The following is a 23,215-nucleotide window of genomic DNA, read 5'->3' as shown; positions in this document are numbered from 1 at the left end:
TTCCACAATATTAATCAGAATGCCATGTTTTGACTTGTGCACATATATTTGAAAGAAATGTTTGGAGTTGAGTTCCCTTTAATGCCTAGATTGCACCATTACAGTCGAGTGCCGTGCGCAACATATATTTATTTGCCTACTCAATTATCTGTCATTGGTTCAAAAAAAAAAAAAAAATCATGGATCAAAATGACTTGTAGTATTGATTAAAAGTGAAATTCCCATTCTGGCTAACCTGCAAACCATTGGGGATACATCAGTACCGATTCGCTGTCCTTCACTCGTCGTCCGTATTCAAAAAGCCTCGCCCGGGTAACAAGTATAACCCTCTGTGTTTGCTCAGGGGTGATGTTTTGGATGCCATTACACTCTTAAACCAGGTCACCAGGTGACCAATTTAACATATTCTCCTTCCCTCGTCGTTTGTTCCATCTATCTGTGCTTTATCACTGACCCAGTCTCAGTGGGGCAAGGTTAGCTTTCAGAGATCCACTTCATGCAACGGGTCAGAAGGTGAGAACGTGCAAGGAGGCTCCATGTGATGGATGCAGTTTAGAGCATTGCAACACGTGGTGTCAAATTGTTCCATTTCACTATATTGTGGAAGCGGATCAATGTTTCGGCAAGATCAGGGAGGCATTTGAGCAGATAGGGGGCCTCTCTTACAACCCCCCTGGGATGTGGAGAGAGGCAAGTCAAACAGTGTGCGCAGAGAGCAAATGTGTCACATGACCCTCTAATAAACTGTCAGCCTTTATTGTGTCGATACACCAATTCCACCATTTAAGGCGTGCCCTTTGACCTTACAATGCCGGGCGATTCGATCCCCCCCCCCCATCTTTCTTTCTAAAGTGATCTACTCCAGAATGTCCTGTCATTGGTTAACCGCCGGCCGGTGGACGGAAAATTGTTTTTGCCACGGGATCCCAATCTCATTTATCACAATTAAGTTTTGCCGAAAGCTGCTTGATTTACGACGGTGGAAATGTGCTGCTTTATGATGGTTTAACCTTTGCTCCCATCAGCACGTGACTGCACTGACCGTCTATTGATCCGCAATCTGTCAAATGAAATGCTTTGTTTATATCGTCCGACCGTTAAGACTGGAAATCATGGCTTGTGGGTATTAGAATGGATACTCATTCAAAAGTCACAATACATTGTTGTTGTTTTTTTAAATATATTTTCCATTTCAGCCCGGTCTGTAACTCAAGTGGGCTTTTTCTTAAAACCGCAATTTTAATACTGGAGTGCCTTTTAGTCATCTAAAGGACACAGGTTGTTTTTTATGCACCTCTGAAAAGCCAACCATTATTTTTTTTTATGGTGGATCTTACTGTGAATCGATTTGTTTAGTTTCACCCACACGGTCTTTCGATGTCTCCGTTGAAATGAAGGAAAAGCTAGCCGCGAGAGGGTAGTATCTAATTTAACAGATGTTAACACAATGACGAAAGCGGTATTGAGACAATGTCATTTAATGGTTAAATAATTCGTTTTTGCTTTCGCTTGTCACATGGCTTTTTCTGTCTTAACAAGGAAATAGTCCATTAAAACTCAGAGTTCATTGCTATTAATGTCTCACTGAGAGTATTGATCATTATTATGTTTGTAAAGGTGTATTAGATACTCCTCTTGTATTGGATAATCATTACAATGTTGTAAAGAGGATATGATGACACTCTTAAAATCAAATTTCAATTGTTCGTGTTTTTTTTCCCCTTCAATTTTCAATGGGATCCACTGACAGCATAATTAAAAGGCAGGCCGTGAACGCTACATGACACAATGGAGGCAGCCGTATTAAAAAGGCATCGCTGTGAATTGGGCGCCGAGCCACATGGGCAAACCTGTCTGGATTTAAACATCAATTTAGATTCAAACCTGTTGCCCAAAGCTGCATACTTTATTTGATGGGAAGAATTGGGTCACATATGTTTGCCCTTGCGCGGTCGTTCCTCACATTGTGGAGCGACGGGGGGCTCAGCTGCAGCATCGGGCTTTTTAATGAAAATCCCAGGCAATAGAACACAGGTACGATCCAGACTTACATTTCCCACGGCTTTGTTAGGAGCAACAATGGGACTTCGGAGGGGGATTTTTAGTGAGCGGAGTGGACGTGCGCTGTCCAGTTTGGCCGTTTCTCAGGGATCCATCCGCCTGACGTTTAGAAGCGACCGTCCACGGTTACGCTTTGCTGAAGTCATTCATGTCTTATAGGATTCATATCCACTTATATCCTGTATATTCATTCTTATATTTTCTATTAGCTTTTCAGAGGTAATTCAGCAGACTGGTTTGCAGGTTCATGATTTTTACCAAGCAGATTGAGTTACAGATTGGATTTTGGCAAGAATTGAATATGGATGGTGATGGTGGTGGCGGGTTGATGGCTTAAAGGCCAAAAACATGGAGCTCTGTGATTTTCTATCATCTATCCAAGTGGCTGAAATGATTATAGATTTTCGCTTTAAGTTTTAAATGTGTGTGTGCGGCATTAAATTGCAAAATAAATAAACAATAGGAAACTTAAATGAGAATCAGTAAGTGCAGCCCCGAGCCGACGGATCCGTCATCATTTGGGACACAGCGTCACGATTATTCCAAGTAGAACATATACGGCAATAGTGAAGATGAAGTGAGCCGGTCCGAGTCGCTTTGGACTTCTGACAAGCGGCCATTTGCATTTACTGGCAGGAGTGTTTACTTTGACAAATAGGAACAGCCAAAGGAGGCAGCTGACTGCCATTTAGTTATTAACAACTCCTTCACTGGTGATTTATTTGCCACGTTTAGAGAGAGGGCATAGCTATTAGGATATTACAGGGAAAATTAGGCCTGTTTAAGGAGGAGACCACGACCGTACCTGACCCCTTAATCTACATCTAATGATGCCATTAACCATACATGCATACGCACTTATGGGAACCTCACATCAGACACCAGCCTACCAAACTGGCTCAGGGCAAACCGTGTCCACATAGATGCGGTGAAGGATCGACTTGGTGATTCCGCCACTGACCCCCCCCCCCCCTCTCTCTCCATACGCGTCAAGCCTTCTTCTGTTTAACTTGAAAGGCAATGGAAGGACTAACAGATTTATCATCAACCTCGATTTGAATGTGAAAAGTACATTTGACCCAAAATAGATCATGAACAAAACAACTGCAGGCTAAGACTTTGGAGATTAACAAACTAATAAGGAGGCAACTGCAGTAATCACAAAGATAGATCAGTGCTTTGCTCTTCATTTTGGTTAAATACAACTAAATACTGTAATTACGCAAAGAGCCCAATTGGTGTTTAGGTGCTGCTGACTTCATTATCATTTTGATAGATGAGTCTAAATAATCAACACATTAATAATTCATCGCTGTTTCATTATGCATGCTTATGCATGCCTGAACACCTCATCAACCTGGCGCCAGGCCTTTAAACAATGGACCTCTTTTATTAGCACGACGCTCGAGTTTACGCGCGTTAATCTGCAACTTGTGTTATTTGAGCAAACACTCATTTAGTGGTGGCACGCCGCCTCAGACCAGCAGTTGAATCGCCGCGGTGGTTAATGGTTTTAGCGGTAGCCGTCATTAGGGGCCTGCGTATTACAAACACAATTAAGTCCCTGTTGGACACTTATTGTTGTTGTGTGCGGCACATGTGGCTGGCTGACAAGAGCAGAGTTATTGGCTCCCATCTCCTGTGCTCACCCAGGCTTAGGCCGACGCTTTTGCTCTTCTCCCGAAGGTGCTCGAAAACCTGCAACGTTTTCATCCTCTTGAGCCTTGACACTTTTAAGTAATCAGCGTATCCATTGTTATTTATATCACATAGAGAGCAGAGGTAAAAGCATGGCATTCAGCAACCTGAATAGTTTCTTCGATTGCCGTGGTACAATGAAAGCCATCTTGTATTTGGCACATTTTTGGAACATTAATTGCTCCTCCCAGCAGTTAATTAAGAAAGGCCCAACCATGTGCCCCGACACTCATCATGTTCACTAATCATACAGCCTCTCCAAACTCAGCAGTGACCCTGAGGACACATCTGCAGAGTACAACCACCAACCATGTCACCATTTTACCACTAAACACAGCGTACAATGCATGTGACACACCTGAACCCTTCACTGAATGTGTTTTTTGGAGGTTCCTCAAAAATAACGAGCAATTTGGTGGGGGTATGTTTTTTCTAACACACGGCATTTTTTCCCGCGTCAATGTCGTTCGGTATGAAATAACTACCGGTGTCGAAATTTGATTGACATTTTACAAAAGTAAAGCACCCAAAAACGTCTGTGTGAAATGATGTCATATTTTTATAGCTACAGCGACACGTGACCATGTGGCGATCATTTGATCTCCCTTTATCAATACACATTGAGTACCACAATCCTCAAATGAAGATGATGATTGTTTCTTAGCTAGCAATGTGGGAATCATTAGTAAAGTCTTTTTGTTTTGGCGATCATTATTTGATCTGTCTCAGAGTGTCTCTGGGGAGCCCTTGTGACCTTTCCCCGCAATCTGTCATTCATCAGGAATATCATCCTCTAATATGCAAAAGGCGAAACCAATTTTAAGGTAGCTTGATAATAGCTTCCCTCTTTGTCTACTGTACATTATGAAAATTGTACATTCTGGGAAGCAAGCAGTGGGAGTTATTTGACCAAAATTGATTTCATAAAAATATTTTTTTAAATGAATAGATGGGAGTTGATTGTGAGTTCACCTCACTTCAATTGCCTTTTTAAGGAGCTAACGTTAGAATTCATACAAATGTATTTTTATATGACCGAAATATTTTCTTGATTTGCTTAATATATAAGAAATGTAATTGTTGTAAATCTGTGAGACCATAAATTACGTAATTGAGGTTGGGTTTTTTTTTTTTTTAATTTACAAATAAAACCTTTCACGCTATATGCGCCGTCCATCTATGACATTTGTTTTCCATTTTATTCTATTTCTTAGACACCCACTTGTCTTAGTAATAGTAGTAGTATTGGTATTATTACTAGTACTAATTAATTCAATGAGTTGGTTTTGTTTTGAGTTCCGCCACCTTGGTTTCCAGCCGGACGACCGTAATGTGAGCACCCATTTACCGGTACGTAGCTGCAAATGCTCCTAAGGTCATCTCTCCATTCTCATGTTTAATGTGCTTTAAAGACGAACATATCCACGCCGTACACTTGTAACCTATGTCTTTGTGCATGTAACGCTGTTTAAGTAACGTGTGTCCTCTTCACGGGAGGCTCATGTGTGCTAGCCTCCAATTTTTAAAGAGACAGTAGCTCATGACTACCGTTCTTCATTCGGAAGTTCTCAAGCTATTTAAAATAGGGAAAAAAAGTGCAAGTTATGAGGGAGTTTTTGAAAAAAGTGCACAATGCCTTGTTAAAAGTTGCGCTGTTTCCGAGCACTTTTGGCAAATCAAGACCTCGTCCTGCCGCCTCGGAGGTGCTCACCTGCCACCTGGAGCAGCGAAAGCTCCCACCGTGGACTTCTTACTGTGTCCGCTACGCTGCCGTCCACAATGACCAATTTGGACTGTCCAACTTCAATTGGAGCGTTCGAGGAGCGAACTACCACATACTGAGAACAGGATGCTTTCCATTCATTAAGTACCACTGCACCAAAGCACCAAAGCAGAACCTGGACTTGGAGGACAGGTTTTTCACTATCCTCAAAGTTATCAATCTAGGTCAGTATTCAATATCTTATATTTCTGTTATCAATCAATACTACGCTTTATTAAACAATACAGCAGTAAACACTGTGTGTTGCATTGCAGGTATTCCCTGTCTGGCTTATGGAATGGGTTGCTGGATGGTTGTCGGTGCTGCAGAAACAGTCCAGACAAGCGTCGGTCCTGTCAAACTTTATTTTGCCTACAAGGAAGACGAAGGTGCTCAGTATTGAGCCCCAAAACAAACAATATTCCAGTGCAAGACTGTCATTTGTTATTTACATTTACGAAGGAAAAGCTCCAGTGGACATGTTGACACCAGTGTCATTCTGTGTCTCAAGTGGTCCTTGTGTTCAATTATTAAAGATTTCAAGTTTCAATGGAAGAGTCGCTCATGCATGTTATCACGCTGACACACAACACTAACAGTGTTTATTTAGAGAGCACTCTTAATATTAAAAATGGATGAACAATTTGCTCCAAAATAGATATTTGGTTGGAGTAACATTTGATGCTTTTACTTTGAATCAAGTGAACACATTGCTTTATGGTCCCTGAAAATAAATGTCTTGTAAATTTGACACAAGAATTTTGTAAACAAATCTGAATGATTAAAACAAAAAAGACAATTATACTATGAAGAATGCCTTTTTCAAACCGTCATTGGCCTAGTTTCTGTTCAAAGAATTTTGACATTTGTTTTTGCTTGACGCACAATCGCAATCAGAACATGTGGGAACGTCAACAATTAGGTGAGTCATTTTGTGTTCACTCAATATGAAATGTTGTTAGCGTGTGTGCTTGTGTAAGCACTTCATTTTACAAGGCCGGAGCAAAAATCCAAATAACCTCTGTTCATTTATTTTAACGTACATTAGTGATCAGCCTCCATGCAGCAGCTAGTCAATAGTGTTACAGTGACAAGACAGCTGTGATCAAATAGGTTTTAATCACCAAAGTGTTGCTTGTGTTTCCGTGGACACGTGCGTGTCTTCCTTCAGGCCTTCCTCAGCCTTTGATTTCCGGTAATGTGCTTTGCTGACGGGGCGGTCGCTTACCTTCTGCTGCACACTTGAGAGAGGCGGCCTGACAAAGTGACATATTGATTTCCTCACCTCTCTGCGTCTCCTCCTAATAGCATTTATCAGCAACCTCAATTTTCTGGCTTTGGCCACGTCATTTTCAGCCACAATGAGGAAGAAGGTATCATTTCTCGTCGTACATGTTAATCAATGTTTGACCCTTTCTTTGCACCAGGAGGCTGCAAAATAGCTGACATGCCTCTTTGAGTTTGATACTCGCTCACTCTACTGGGTCATTGATTGAAATACTAAAAAAGTGTTGAATATTATTTACTGTGCTGGGAGTAGAGGAAGTTTTTGGTTTTTGCTGGACTTGCAATGTTACAATTTGTACATAAATCCTGTTTTTTTTCTTTGCCTTTAAACTAAACTAACAGTCATTGCGTTCTGTAAGCGTAAAAAGCAGGATGAAAGAGAATTTCACATTTGGTCATCTCCAGCAAAAATGATCCTGATATTGAAATATTGAAAAATGGAGGTACTTGCGATTGAGTGTGAATTACTGTCTCTTCAAAAGCCGTTCAGTTCAAATAACTTCAAACTGTGGATTTGTTTCAACTTTAAGACATTCTGCTGTCCAACTGTTGCATCTGTTGGTTGTTATCTGCCGTAGCTTTCGTTGCAATCGTCAAATGTCAAAACCTCATCTATGATTCACAGGCAAAATCCCCCTTAACAGCGCGATGACACCACACTATCTTAATCATTCTAATTGCCTTGAACAAGGAGCGTTTACTGAAATGTGATCGGCGGTATCGGACTACACCGACCCCCCCCCCCCCTTTCGTTTGCAACCTTTCATCAGGACTCAAAGTGTGTATGGGGAATGCTCAGGCAAGCATGTCTTAATTACTCATTGACCCTTTGACCCCTCAGCCGCATTGATGCGGCCGTATGGCCAGACGCAAACGTGTGGGGTTGCAGCTGGCCGCCGCCCGCCCGCTCGCTGAAATCTAAACTGCGGTGCATGCCGGTGAGCTGTAGTTTTTCTTTCTTTCTTTTTTTCTTTCTTGCTGCAGGGTTTCACGTCTAGAGCCGTTCTGAGACTCTCTCCCCAAATGAAGTATATTTGTCTACATTTAGCAGGAGATGAATGCCTTTTAATAGCCACGCTCGTCTAATGCTGTTATGAAGTGGCTGAATTACCCAACGCGCTCGACTCAAGTGCTAATGAACAAAGAATTAAAGCCTCCGTGCCAAGTTTAATTGCGTGCAGATGCCGCTAATATATTTGGTCAAGGTGAAATCTTTAAGTACTTGTTCTGTTTAGGATTTTGGTAAGTAAAGCAAAACAAATGCTGAAATTGTGTGCTGCGGCGATGTGTTTAACAATTTAATTAGATACGTTCTGTGGTCTAAAAAAAGAAAGTCTTGGTCACCAACCTGAAGAGTTGCGGCTTGCTAAATGAATTATTGAAAAGGGAAAGTTGGGCCCCCCCCCAACCCAACCCCTCTTGTCATCTAGACGTATGGCTTGGCAGAAACAATTATTGTGCGAATAACCCCTGCAGCTAACACTTGCACAGTTATCACGACGAAGCTTCCGGATGGACGGACGGCATTGTCGCCACGCTTGCTCCGTTTCCAGCAGGGGTTCCTATCGTGTCATGCCGAGGATCACAAAGGTGTCATCACTCGTCGTAACGTTCAGAATGATGGCACCGTCCGTCCCAATTTGAATAGAAACACAAAACTCATTATGTTTCCACGACAAACATTTCCACTCGATGGACATATGTGAGAGCAAAGCAATTTGGTTCAGGCAGTCGTAATTGTTTTTGATTACAGTCTTGGTGGTTTTCCATTTTGTTGGGCAGGGCTTCAGCAAAACATCAATCGTGGTGCATTTCGACACTTCATAGTTGATGTCATTTTGGGGTTTTATGGCATGCAATAAATAAAACCGATACATTTACGATGATAGAAATTCATTCACTGGTCAATAAGATTAGGCACAGAGTGCAATCAAAGCATCATCAATTTTGATTGAGAATCAACTTTTTTACGTTATTTTTTCTCCCATCGTTTGCAGGTATACAAGGTGCATTGCCAGTTTTTGGACGGATCCCCTCGGTGACCTAGTGAGCTCGGGAAGGAGGAGAAACTGAATCAGATCGGGTGAGTAGGAAAGTTGCTTCTTCTTAGCCAGGAAGTGTCAGATGCTCAGAGCGGTGAAGGAAGCAAACACCGCAGGAGCTCGTTGTTGATCCACCGTTGTCGCTCTTGAGCATGTAAACAATTTTTATTTCTTCATAACAAAGTTGATCATTTTGTTTTTTATCTAAAGTCATACTTAATGCTTACTCTGTTGACATTAAGGGTGTAATGACCTTTAATAGTTTTTCTACGACTTATTCCCCAGGGTTAAATGAACTCTTCATTTTGTGTTCTATATTATGCAGTATTTAAAGTTTCAGCTCATTTCAAAAGAGACGCCCTTCATAGCCGCGGCGCCCCCCCGGGCCGTCTTTTACCCCCCACCGGCTTGCAGTCAGGCAGGCAGGCAGGCTCCTCTCGTCGTCACGGGCTCCGCTTGATCTGTTTCCCTCACTTCAAATTGAAGTTGTCTTGAATATTTATTGATTTGCCTTTTTGTTTTCGCAAAGAAATGCCACAAGCGCTGTGTTTGCTTAATTGATGTCATTTGTTCCCTTCCGTCACGCGGATGGGGTCTAAATATAACCAGGTGGTTAAAGCAGATGACGAAAATACAACGTCGGGTGATTTGTGCCGCCTCTTACTTGCACTTTAAACTCCATTTGCGAGCGGGGATTTACATGAAATACACGGCTAGGTATGCTGCATGCAAACATCGGAATGGAATAAATCCATTTGGTTTGGGAGAAATGCTTCACATGATACAGCGTGATCTGCAATCTCTCTGCAAATGAGCTGCGCTCCCTTGTAATGGTTTCCGCTCCTCGTGGGAGGCGGCCGTCTCGGAAAAGCTGCTGATTGAGGGAGAAATGTAATACAGGTGTAAAGCGCACTTGATAGAGGTCTTACACGGGGGTTATGCATTTTAACAGTGATATACATACTCTTACATATTTGTCAATGAATATTGAATTTGCTGGGTCGACTCTTTTGGGGCCCGCCGAGATTTGCGGCTTACTGCCAGGGCGTTGTTAATTCTGGCAGCCAGGGTGGCTATTATGTTGAATTAATAGGAATTAAGGTTTTAAATTGGTTAAGTAAGCACTTCATTAATCTTGGGTGGATTGCTGTGCGGAGCGGAGCGGCTTTATAGGCCGCCCCACAATAAAGAGCTACATTAGATAGAAAGAAGGCCGATGCCAATCACACGGCCTTGTTTTCTTTTCCATGCTAACGTCCGGACGTCTGTCCAGTCTCTGTATCTTTGTATTCTAAATTGCTTGTCCTCTTTAGGAGATGGATCCGGATGAATTGGTTTCAATATCGTGTCGGGATCAATTCAGCGCTGTATTACAAAGTCCACGTGACATTTGACGATTTGGTCAAACAAATCGACCTGGTTCACACAAGCGTTAGCATTGAGAGCTTTTGCTTGTCTTCAAAGTGAATGAGTTGAGAAGTGCGCTCGGTCTGCAGAGGAAGCAGGCTCTAAAAAAGGCTCGTCATCTTTCCTTCGGTCCAAACGGCTCCGAAGGAAACGCCAGCCTCGGTCGATGCCCTTTCCTCATCAGAAGTGGACTAATTACATTGCGTTTTTATGCCAGCCCGCTAATGATGATGAGGGAGGGTGCGGCAGAAGTAAGACTTTCCCCTAAGGCTGAAGAATAGCATGATTTCTCCAACCTTCTGTACTTATTGTCCAACAAAGAGGGAATTCACTTACTTCAGCGCTTCAGAAAAGTGGATAATTGTGCTCGCAATCGATAAACTAACAGAGCGGAAAGTGTTGCCGTCCGGCCGTCCGGCCGTGTGCAGGGCTGGCGAAAATTGCCGCTTTGAGTTTTTGCCCATTATTGGCACGGTGCGACGGTCGATGCCATCTTTACATGTTGGCTTGATATTCCTACGACGGGATGAGCCGTATTGTTTGCGCCCGGCCTCTAGTGACATCGCTGGAGGGCAGAGAGGGATAGAACCCCGAGAGGGGTGACAGTGATAAATAGCCCTTTTAATAACATCTGCCCCACTTGGCCGTCTAGTCAAAGTCGGTGTCCTCTGTGTATTTATGCCCATGTTTATTTATGCAGCCATAGCATGCAGAAAATCAACACCGCGGGGGTACAATCATTCTTTTTTTTTTTTTTTGCGGTGGGGGAGTAGATCAGTTTCATATCCAAATAAGCTCATGTTAAATGCAGTGTGTGCTCGTGTCATAAAAAAAAGAGGATTCAAATGTTCCGATTATTGTTTGCTGTTGAAAAAAAGGCATCCGCTGATCTGCTTTCCCGCAATATGCACGAATTTAAAAATGCTGGTCGTATGACTGAAGTCAGAGACCTTTTGTCTGTGGAAATATGACCCGAGGCCTGCACGCTTGAATATGTAGCAGGCAGGCAGGCAGGCTGTAGATCAGAGATGTCACAGCCTCTTCCCGGAGGGCCGCAGCCAGTCTGTTCTCACCCCAACCGCTTCCCTTCCCTTTAATCGGTTCAATTAGTTAAGTATCCATATATACATGATCGGGTATGCATTTTTCACGACTCCTCTTAACGCTCCGTTTAAAGAGAACAACTTCCGGCTATGATTTGCCATTTGGATGAATGTCAAGGAGGCTAAATGATGGCGCTAATTGAGTAATTAAAAGCAGATGCCGGAGCAAGAGCCAACAGCGTACACTGGAAAAGACTTTGCCCTCCAGAAATCCGAGGGTGTTTTTGACACCCCTGTTATGTATGCTTATCCCAGAGGTGCCTCTATTATAACTACAGTTTCACCCTTGTGATTATTCACTTGAAGTCTTTGCTATTGAACCAAAAATGCTGTTTGATGCTATTTTGACCAGGGCAAATGGTGTGGAAAAGGAAAGCCCATCACGCTGCCTAATGGCAAAGCGCCACTCTACCTATCATTCTTACCCCCCGCTGTCCTGTGCTGGGACACCAGCGGTCTCCGCAAGATTCTGTGGAGGGAGATGATGTTACGTTGAAAGTAATTAACATTGGAATTGAGCCAGTAATGGGAATCGGCGTGCCATCAAATCACAAAGGCACACGGTGTATTTCCGTGCCGAGGTGATTGGAGTGTTGCCAGAAGGCTTTACAAAGTGCCGATCGATAAATAACAATTCTCCTATTATGGAAAAAAAATGCTCTTTGCTTGCAGAGATAATTCCAAGTAGGGAGGTTTGTGTAATTAAGTATTTTGCTTTGATATTCTCTTGCTGAGCTACTTGTCTGACTTTTGAGCATCCACTCCGAGGAGGGACAAAGATGTTTTGAAGCTAGGGAACTCGAAATCCACGCGTACTTGGCTTTGGAGTCGCCAATGCCCTTTCATCTCAACCCCTTTTAGAGTTCAGCATCCATTTTGAAGTCTGCTAACAAGTATTTTTTCCATGACTACACACGTGCGCCTTTGCAGAATTGACCGACCGCCTTATTTGGACTCACATTTAGCTAGAGTATCGATACGAGGTATCGCTATCAAGCCCCGCCGTATTTTATAGTGTAGGGCACGTGGTATTAAAAGGAGATAAATTAACAAACAAACGAATAAGTAGATAGATCGATAGATCGATAGATAGATAGATAGATAGATAGATAGATAGATAGATAGATAGATAGATAGATAGATAGATAGATAGATAGATAGATAGATAGATAGATAGATAAAAATTGGACATCGAGTAAGTCCTCCCCAGCAGTAGTTGGCGCTATAATGCTGCAGTTTGACGCGCCAAAAATAATGGTCTTTGCATTTTTTTTTTGTCATTGTGTTAAATTAAAGTATTGGTATCGAGAAGTATTGGGACTCGGTTAGGACTCAAAGAGCGATTATTTGAGTAGAAACGTATGGAACATCCCTACATTTAACAATCATCTTTATTTTCATAGTCATTAAACGTTTCCCCACCGATTCACACGTGAGAAGGAGGAATTAAATGATGATAATGGGGGGGGGGGAAAAGTGAGGAGACTTGATGACAAATCTCATTGTAATACATCTCTGGACCACTAGCGTGGCTAATGAACTTAGTAATTACTCATCAGTGGTTGGGAGGCTTTTTGCCGGGGCGATGAGAGCAGTGGCTGCTGGGAGCCACAGGAATGAAACAACAGGCAACAATCAACACAGTGTCTGCACAACAATCAATCACGCCTGTCAGGCGCTTAACACTCACAATAATTTGTTGTTGTTCTCCACAAATGACTACACCTTGTAAAATGTAGCTAACACCACAATCCCAAAGCCAGTCCAGCAACTGTGTCGTGATTTGGATTTTTCTTCCAAAAGTCTCACTCAACTTTGTCTATCTCGGTCTGTCCGTCTTTAGGAAATTCATCTGAAGTGTTAACTTTATCATTTGAATTAGTGTGCCTTATAGTCTGAAGAAGAAAAAAAAACGTCAAGCGTCTGTTGAGATGACTTGAAACGGCATCAGCCTGCCTCTTTGTCCCGAATGATCCGTTGTGTCTTTCCGAGCCTTCCATTAACCCGCGGTGATATTTAAATACGAGTCAGAGCGGCTTGGTGAGTAACACTGGACTATTCACAGATGCTCCTTTCTGCCGAGCGCTAAATAAATCCCGTTTCTTAATTCCCAGAGCCACATCTCAATCATTCTCCTTGCTAATTTGAGAGTCACCCTCATTTCATTTTTAAACGATTCATTTTTGGCAAATTTGTAAATGGCCCCGTTGTGTTGGAGTGTGCGCGCGCTACCATTTAGTCAATTACTCTTTCAGCCGGCAGGACTCCCGGGACCCCGGAACATACACCGCCTGGAGGTACCATCTCAATAATTGTTTCAGAAAAGTTGGGAATGAATTGCTAACGCTCTGTTCCACTTATTGAAATGTCAATTGGAGCCAAGCCAGCCTCCCCCTTGATCCCCTCCTCATAGAACGAGAAGAATGCCACCCATCTTTCTGCTTTCTAACCATTGCTAACACAATAGAAGTCACTTTAATATCCTCCAAATTCATCTTCAAAAGTGTCCAATGAATGCTCCCGCTGGAATAATGCAACAAGATAGGAGTATATTTCTGTTCCAACTCTGGTTAATAGACTAAAGCGCCTTCTGTGAAATATTTTACTGTTATTGCACCTAACCGCTAATTAGCCGCTGAAAATTAAGACATATTATTCATCCAAAGGAAGTTTTCACGGGTACTAATTAAAACAAGTGTCTTTTTTTCTGGAATCAAACGGTGTGACCTGTACACCTCAATTAATGAAGTTATTATTAACCAGTTTGGCAGATCTGGATCTCGCTCCATTGAAAGTAAAACATTCCAAATCTGTTTCTCCTTGTGTTTTTCTTTTTTTTTTTGCCACAAGGTTCGCCACCCGTGCCCTGAGCCAATTAACCTGTACTGATGAGCCTTGTGGCTAATTAATTAGAGAGAAGTGATTCATGTTGCTCTCAGGTAAGCAGACCTATTTATGAATATTTACACGTCACCCATCACTTCTTCCCAGTTGACACAATTAAGATTGAAAAATATGCAATATTTAGATAAGATTCAATCAGTATTTATTTTGCGTTGGTATTTTACTGGATTTAACCTTTGCTAAATCTTTTGAATTAAAATTGGCAGAATCCAGATTTTTTCCCTGTTTTTTTTTTTTTGTAATGAACAGACACTTCATAAGGTACAACACCTGTAAGATTTCACAAGATCATTTGCATATATCGTTGCTTGCTTGAATTGTTGACAAATGGACCAATCCCAACATGAAGCCGAAACTATTGACATGATGAGCGTGTGTTTCGACAACAAGCGTGTCACGGCGCGGCTGTTGGTCTGTTCTGATTACTGGATGTCTGATTCCTCAGTTGTGTGTGTGTGTGTAAGACCTTCAGCTCTATTCTATAATTAACTTTTGCCTGCGCCCATCAGCTCCCATTCCAGACTCGATGTGTCCGCGGCGGCGGCGGCGGCGGCGGCGAGTGTTCCGGGCAAGCGGCTTGCCATTCAGTATGTATTAAGCTGTCAGAGCAGGCCTCTCTCCCAAGCCGCCTGTCTTGGCTGAACAAGCCAGCCTATTAACTCCTATTGACTGTGACACACATGTCCCTCCAAAATGAGCGGTTCCGTATTGATTTTCACCCAGCGCTGCTCACTTCCTTCCCCCTTTCATAGCGCCGAGGGTGAGATCTTTATCCTGACTGATTGTGTATGTTGGTGGTATCGGAGCAGCGCTGGCCGCCCGCCGCGCAATTGCCATTTCGGGGGCTCCCTCCCTCCCCTCCCTCGTATGCAGTCGAGTCTCAATGAGACAATTAAAAGGACCGACTCCCCCCCCCCCTTTTAACACCTCGGTCAAATGGAGCGGCAGACCCGAAGTCTCCCGCTCGTTTAATGCGGCAGCCGACACAAAACGTGACAGCTCGCTCGCCCCCCCTCCTCAACACCGCCTCACGATCAATGCAGCTGAATAGAAGGGTGCCATAACCCCTCAGTGAGACGCTTCTCCTGCGGCTCCAGCCTAAATGAACTCTGACAGCATGTATCGATGTCATATCAAGCCCCGCCATTGAGAGAAAAATGATTATCTGCCGCTGGAATCTGTTATCGACACGCTGCCGAATAGCTTCCCTCGCCCAGGGGATTTATTGATACAGTTTATGGCGTATAAATATTTATCTAATATGTGTCTGAAATAGATTTGTCTAGTTTAGCTGTACAGATTCTAGTGGCGGGCCGCGGAGGGCCATCAGCGTCGCCGCGGCTTGTCAACCGTAACGCCAGCGCTGCCCCTCCCCTCCCCTGCCCTGCCCTGCCCTGCCGCCTTGTTCGCTTTTTACAGGCAGCGTGAAATTGCTTGGTCCGCTTGAGATTCCGTCTCCGAGCTAATAGTCAAACATGTTGTAATTACATTGTATTGCCTCTTACTCTACAAAGTGGAAATGGCTTCGCCGCGGTCAATGCACGTCGACTTGACCGTCACTAGAGACGTTTGCAAAATGAAAGTCACGAATTTTCAAAGTGAAATAAACGTGTGAATCTTGTTTTTGTAGCAGTAGCTACAATCAAATGAAACATTCCTAGCAACCAAATCCGTTTTGCTAAAGTGTCGCTTTTATCGTTCAGCAATTGTCGTATTGATCTCTCGCGACACACGTGTTTCCTTGCCACATAAAACTTGACCTTTCCTTTTTCAATGAGTTAATGACTGTGGCAAATGTTGAACTAATGGCAGCAACAGGAGCAAATACTTTTCCCGATCACGGGCCAAACATGACATGCGTCATTGTTGTATGAGATGGATTTTCACTCCAGCACGCCACGCCACTGACTTTTTCTCCCGGGTGATGCACGAGCGCTGCGCTGTGAACGTATAATAGCGCCGCGTCCCATCCTCCGCTGTGTCTCTATTACAGTCGGACGGACGGCCCTTTGGCTGACTTATTGACCGGCTCTCATGCTCGTTACTCAACAGAGGAGTAGTCGTTTGCTGTGATTGATACCATGACGGCCTTACCACCTCTGCAAATCCTATCTGCCATGAGTGGCTTTCATTAATGGCCTCTGCTGTTTATGACACCATAATTAGAGTTGAGGAAAGGCAACCTAACTACCACAGTTCCACCATCCTGAGAAAGTCAATAATGCAAGCCCAACAACTTCTCACACAATCGAGCAGCCCGGAAAATCCATAGCGCTCGGCCGTTCTACGCCTTTATGGCACTGTTGCAGAAGCGCCTTCCTGATTTGTACCTTTTCAGCTCGCCCTCCACTTTTAAGTAATCCAGGAGCATTGATTAGGAACACCAACAGTATTATTTAGCGTCGAGTCAGACCAGCGGGCCGCAGCCTGTACGTGCGACATAGGGCCCGGCCGGGCCCAGCGTTTGTGTGCCCCATCGTTTGTTTTACGCCTCGCTCGCTCCTCCAGAGAAAAACGTTGCCGGGCCGACCACTACGAGCTGGTTATTTGTGTGCGCTTGGTCATTGGGGATATTATTTTCGATTGCTTTCCCGGAAAATATTCTGCCAGACGGTCTCCCGAGCTTTACTTTATGTATCGGTCAAGAAGAGAAGGGGAATGCTTTGAATACACCTAAATACAACTTGCTTTGAAGTCACCCATCTGTCTTTTTAATTAAGAAAAGGAGAGCCGGCCGGGGGAGTGCTGAGGAGGAGAGGTGGAGGAGAGGTGCGTGCTGACTTTTTAGGGGAATTTCTAACATTTTGAGAGCAAAATGAGGTGAACAGAACATTTGGAAGTATCACTAAGAATGTTGAGCGAACAAGTCGGACCTGGGTAGACGATCCGTCATAAATAAAGCAGGCCTCGGATGCCGGGACAGGACGTTCCCTTCGGAGACCCCGCCCGCCCGCCCTCACCCTCTGGCTGCCCTTGCAGGGAGATTAAATGTTAGCCGCTTGGACTTCAGTAAAGGTAAACCCAACTTGGCTCATATCGAGTCACCCTTGACTGGAAACCCAAGCTCTGTGACTGAATGAACCAGTGTCATCATTAAATCATCAGCGTTTCACTTTTGCCGCAACTCAAACCGCAGCAGGAGAGCGGCGACGGAGAGTCTCCACTCCGCCGCCCTGTGACGACAGCAAGCCCACCATCACCTGGTGAGATCTTGTTTACTCCACCACCTTTGCATCCATTTTCAAACGAGTCACATCTGAGTCCAACTGCATTGGAGCGCTTATAATATGGCCATGAATTGGCGAATCTCGCTTTTGTAAGTAGCCTCGAAAGCTTCTCGTCGCAATGCATGTGGAATGAGCGTGGGCCTCTCAGAGCTGATCCAACAGCAGATCTTAAGGAGGCTAGTTAGAAAAGGCCAGACTTTCATTTGACCTCTGCCTGCCCTCTCCCGTGTGAAGCTAGCTGGCTGCTTTGGGCACTTGGTGATGAATGACTGTATTTGTTGGGCAGATTGTTACAGTTCCACACTAATTGAGGGGTCAACACAAAGAGCAAACGTGGTAATTGAGTCACTTGACTGTGGCTATACCGCTTGGTTCGTTTGACCCCAACGTGCTCGCTACAACAGAGCGGAAGGACAATTTATCTTTGGAAGTAGATCTTGTTGTTGTTGTCCTGATGGCTTTATTTCTTCTTAGGTGAGCTCATATCGATATACATTTATTGCAGTGCAGATTCTCACTTGATTCTAGTTGCAACTTTTCATCATATCAACGCACTGAAAGGAATTGCTTGGCAGAAACAAGGTTTGAAGTATCAGTGTTGTGTCCGACACGCAGACCTGATGGTGATACTTGATAAATAATTTACCACTTCAAGTTAGTCACTTTCCTCTACCCTTTTTGGTTGACTAATTCCTACCAAGTTATATTATGTTTTATTATATTTTATTATGTTATATTTTACCACTTGAAGTTAGTCACTTTCCTCTACCCTTTTTGGTTTACTAATTCCTACCAAGTTATATTATATTATGTTTTATTTTATTATGTGTTGTTCTTCCATTCCTTTTTCCATGTTTTGGGGGGGTGTAGCCTTTGTACTCACCACCGTACTTTTGCTGGATGTCGGTCGGGTCTGCCGGATTTCTGTAGAGTGCAAACTTTTGAGAGGCACTATGTTGTCAGAAAGGCGGCCTTTATTTGCTTTGCCCCCTGTAACCCACGCTGAGCCGAGACTTTGGCGCGACACCATCTATTTGCGCCTAATGTGGCCAGTTGTGAACAACGGAACATCTATCTGACTGAGAAGGTGTGAAACGTGTGTAAAAGCTTCCAAGGACAAATGCATTCTGCATTTAATGAGGGTGGGCCAAAGGGAACGTGGGTAGTTAAAACTGAGAGTTGGCAAGACTATTTTGTCCCTTGTTACCTGACTCTTGCGTTGCACCTTTAATCTGCAACATGCCACTAAACTACTCTGACGGTCTCACAGGCTGCAACCCCGCGAGAATGGGATTGATGGAACACATTAAACTCTGAGCTTCATCCTGCTTAAATGCTTTTACACTCTCGATCTTTCCACCGTGTCGACGCGGAAAGACAAGACGGCGGGAAAATGCATCTGCGGATTTGTTTGATAAACATGAGGAGATCTCTTTTTGTTGATCGTCTGTTGAAACATTTCACTCTAATCTGCCTTACCGACGTTGTTTTAATGCTCAGAGATGTTGTAATTACCATTTGCACAAATAAGACAGCGGCTTCATTGATATGCGGGTGCTGATAAGCGCTTGGCAGCTAGACAATTGCCCAGGCCGCTAGGGGTTCGCCGGCACCGGGACGGTCCTGCCTCCTCCGCCGCCGCCGCCGGTGCCGAGGCCCGACAAAAGCCAGCCGTCATTCACTGCACACTAAAGCTTTGTAATTAATTTTCTCCACTCTCCTCTGAGTCCTTTTGTGCCAATGTTGACCCTTAAGATTTGCTCATGAATTCAGCTCGCTACTCAGTCCTGACTGTCAGAGGGTCAAGAGGCTATGTTTCCCTAGACGGACGGGAACTACTTTTGCTCGTGGAATAGGCTGAGGTCACCTCAATAGGAACGTGCAACAACTAACAGATCCTGTACTTCAATGTAATTGTAGTTCATCAGTATTCTATCATATTTTGTTGCGTTTAGAAAAATATCTCAAATGATTCTTATATAAAATATTCTTTCATCATCTTGTCATGATTGCTCATTGGCAGCCATAACAAACAGTAGATATATTGACATTTTGAATAAATAAATTAAAAAAATAAACACATTTATGAAAAAAATGTCATTGTGCGGAGTAATTTTCTTCCACTCCAATCCTTTAGGTGACAGTAATTAGCATTTATAGCATTTCATTTCCCGCAATGCAAGCAGTGTAAATACTCCTTTTTTTGAAAGAAATAATTCCACCAAAATATGATCAGAACGTTACTTTGTGCAACTTGAGCTTGACCGAGACATCCTAAAGTAAGGCGAGAAGAGTTAAGCGGCGCTCTCACTCGCAGAGCATGCATACAAATCTGAGGGACCTGTGGATTAGCCGGATCAGACCTGATCAATTTGCTGCCGGCGCAAAGCCAGCCCAATTCGGATTAATCCACTGGAGTGGTCATAGCCGCCCGCGCACTTTGTAAATCTACAGCTCCTTATGTTTCCTCTTCACACCCTGTAAGGCTTAGGAAGGCTTTGGCAGATGAAAGAAGCATGACTTGTTATATTTCAGGGGGCCGGCCCACAGTCTTCAAGGGGGGCTCTTGACTTTTCCTTCAGTCTTATTGTCTGTCCCCTGCCTTTTGTCTCCATGGGGGGGTTGCATCTAGCCTGATTTACTAATGGCTGTGGCGTTGATTGAAATTTCCATCAAAGTCTTCATGCAGCTTGCATTTTTTGTCTCAGCTTGTTAGATACAATGAAATCTCAATGATTACAATTGAGGGTATCTTTTGATTTAATCCCCATCACTTTGATTACTTGTCTCTTGTGGAATTTATCCAGAGTGAAATATATAGCAGAATTGTGGTTGGGGTTTTTTTCCCGCTAAGATTGATTCCATGTGCGGCCTTCAGATTGTGGCCCTGCTGGTGCGTATTAGCTTCTTCAAAAGCATTAGCTGAAATGCTGGACCTTTTCTGCTCACAATTAATAGAGGTCCCCAAGAGGCCGGCCGGGAGCCTCGGGGCTTTTGGAAAGACTGTACGAGTCCTCGGGCTGTCGGGGAGATGTGGCTTCCTCCCCGTCACTCACGTTTGTCGCTATTCCCCAACGTTGTGCGTGTGTGTTTGAGCCCACTGCCCCAAGCATGTCTCGTTTGAGAGCGCTGTCACTCCCCGCTTCCCGCCATCCATTAACACCCGCCATTATCATGCTAATCTACATTGTATGATTACATAAAGTAATTTATGCACACTTCCATCGCTACACAGGGACACTTGCTCCTATTGTTGAATGTTTTGGGGGAAAAAAATAAATCAATATTCCACGGTCATCAAATTCCTTTTATTTCCCTTTAAAGATGCTGCGTCGGCACTTTGAAAAACTTGCCGCTTTACTTTATGAACAAATGCTCTCCCAATGATTTGAAGCGCTCCGCCTACTGGGAAAGTAATCGCCCCAAAATGTCGAAGCGAGCATGCTGCTTTGGTGTTCGTGAGGAGACTAGCATTGAAGTCGCCTTCCATCGCGGAAACGGAAAGAATGTTTTGTTTTGAAGGCAGAGGGCAAGAGATGAGCTCTCGTCCTCATTTATTCACAGCTAGTGGAGTAATTAGGAATGCAGAGGGCTGTTAAATTAAAACTGAATTGCACTTATTAACATTTTAACTACCAACCCCACCCTCTTTAGACACTAAACAAGGACAGTTTCAGCTCTAATATGCCTGAAGAATCCCGCTGAGGCGACTCTTTATGTATCTCTAAAACAAAGACCTTCTTTAAAGTAAGATCTTCCTTTTGTTTAAACAACCGAGCATTTAACATTCACCGTAATGTGCCGCCGCCGCCGTGCTGTCAGGAGACACGGTGGCGGAGCTTCTCAAACTCTTTGCTTAATGGAACACTATTTGTGGTCAGATTGGATAGCTAATGGTGGCCCCTTTGAGGGTAACTCTGCAAATTAAATAGCATGGATTCACATCTGTCAGACAAAACCAGGAGGCTCTTTGTAATCAATGACCCAAACCAAGAGAGGCTCCGTGGGGGGGGGGGGGTTGCACCGCCGCCACCGCCGCCGCCGCTATGATGGCAGCAAGCGTAAGAGGCCACTGGGGACGAAGGCAACTCACCTGCACTAACAGCCGCCCGCAAGCGGAGAGGCGGCAGCGCCGGCAGGGTTAATATACATTTATAGAACGGGTCAAACTACTTAAGCAAGGCGCTGATTTATAATACAGGAGTGCAATGTGACTAAACTGTAAAGGGAATTCTTGTTTTTTTTTTCCTGTGCAAACATTGCCGTGGGTGTTGTGTTAAAACGTTGAACCCCATTAATTTTATCACTCCCCCTCTCTTGTTTCTCTCCGTCTTTAAATTTTGTTTGGAGGAGAGACTAGCGAGACCTCCCGCTGCTGTGGAGAATTTCCTCTCGTTGTTAATTTTCCCTGCTCCATATGGCGCCGCAGACACTTCACCTGCAGGCTGAAGCGGAGCCGCTCGGCAGCCGGCAGACATCCTCGGGCTGGCTCAGCCTGTCATTCAAGCCAGCCCGCGCAGCTGTCGGAAGTAGAAGGGACGTCGATTGCCGTCACCTCCGTCCGGCCGACGTGGCCAGGTGCTCTCTCGAGGTTACGGTGGAATGCGAATAGAAGATGAGGTGACTTTGGGGAAGAGATCCAAAGAGTTCATGCACCGTGTGTTGGCGTGCAGCTTGCCGATGGCACGGCAGCGGAAGAGGGGCTTGCTTTCATTGTGGCTTGTCATTGATTAGAGAAGGCTGGCTCTTTAATTCCATCTTACCCCATGTTGTGATTCATTTGCATGGTGTGTCGGGGAATAATGGAGGCTCTTCAAGATGCCGCCTAATGTACGTGCGCAGCCGCTAGCAAAGAGCTTTCCAATTGTGTCCCTTATATTTGTTCATTCCTCCTCATCTTAGATTGTGTGCAGATATGTACATTACTCTATATCTGTTCAAAATATAATGTAATATTCTAGATCATTTTAATAGATTATTTGGAGGCCGTTACGATGTAAGTTGTATTCATACGTTCATCATTTTGTCACGCCACCTTTGTATACATTGCTTATGAAGTAATAATTCATAATATTAAAGCAAATCCAGCCGATGTGATCTATTATGATATTTCCTCAAATAATGGCCAATTATTGTATTCATGTGTACTATTGCATTTATCTTCTTTGTTGATCTTGACTTTTTGATGGGGAGGGTGAGCAATGTGTTTCATTGAAATGCATGCCTCGCGCTCACCTAAAAAAAGAAAGGAAACGTGTGATATCATTTGACATCTTTTTGAAATGTCCACCACTATTTGACAATAGTCATCGTGTCAAAGAACGGCTGCCGATGGCGACGATCACACGCCGCACTATATTGGACAATGAATTTGGCTCCTCCAAAATGATGCGTGCAGTTGTCGTCGCCATTCCAACCTTTGGCATCCGCTGAATATTTATGAGCAAACGTGACGTCATTCAAGATCATCCCCGTTCCACCCTGTGTCCCTCGTCATCCAAGCGTGAATCTTGAAAAGATTCCAGCTCGCAGCAAGGCCTCCTTTGCTATTATGTCTGAGATGAGGTGCTAGGTGAGGGGGAAGCTACTTGAGGGCAGAGAAAGCCTTTTTGAGCAAAGTTGGGAAAATGTGTCGGTACAATTTGTCAACCTCTCGTGTTCAGGGTGACAGCCCCTCAGTTCAGCTCAGGGGCAGACAGGACACGCTGATTTGGGCATGCCTAA

At 44.0% G+C, this 23,215-nt stretch overlaps 1 protein-coding gene and 1 long non-coding RNA gene across 5 annotated transcripts in view; both read left to right on the top strand.

Moving 5' to 3' along the window:
• Nucleotides 1-23,215, top strand: part of LOC119124458 — a 42,749-nt gene that overhangs the window by 10,719 nt on the left and 8,815 nt on the right. For all 3 annotated transcript variants that reach the window (XR_005098281.1, XR_005098280.1, XR_005098279.1), the window contains exon 6: nucleotides 8,806-8,891. This is a non-coding gene — a long non-coding RNA (uncharacterized LOC119124458). The remainder of the gene's footprint in view (nucleotides 1-8,805; nucleotides 8,892-23,215) is intronic.
• Nucleotides 4,882-6,220, top strand: c6h15orf61 (chromosome 6 C15orf61 homolog). 2 transcript variants are annotated; one of them, XM_037254463.1, is made up of 3 exons: nucleotides 4,882-5,706; nucleotides 5,797-5,971; nucleotides 6,061-6,220. In XM_037254463.1, exons 1-2 carry the CDS (start codon nucleotides 5,364-5,366, stop codon nucleotides 5,922-5,924), a joined length of 471 nt encoding a protein of 156 aa, XP_037110358.1. In that variant the 5' UTR covers nucleotides 4,882-5,363; the 3' UTR covers nucleotides 5,925-5,971; nucleotides 6,061-6,220. The 2 variants fall into 2 exon arrangements, with proteins under 2 accessions (XP_037110358.1, XP_037110357.1); XM_037254462.1 differs by having other exon boundaries at nucleotides 4,883-5,706; nucleotides 5,797-6,182.

This window comes from Syngnathus acus, chromosome 6 (genome assembly GCF_901709675.1).
Source record: "Syngnathus acus chromosome 6, fSynAcu1.2, whole genome shotgun sequence".
In the NCBI taxonomy this organism is placed as follows: domain Eukaryota; kingdom Metazoa; phylum Chordata; class Actinopteri; order Syngnathiformes; family Syngnathidae; genus Syngnathus; species Syngnathus acus.
The sequence above is the reverse complement of the archived record's forward strand: the minus strand, read 5'-3'. Positions and strand labels throughout refer to the sequence as shown.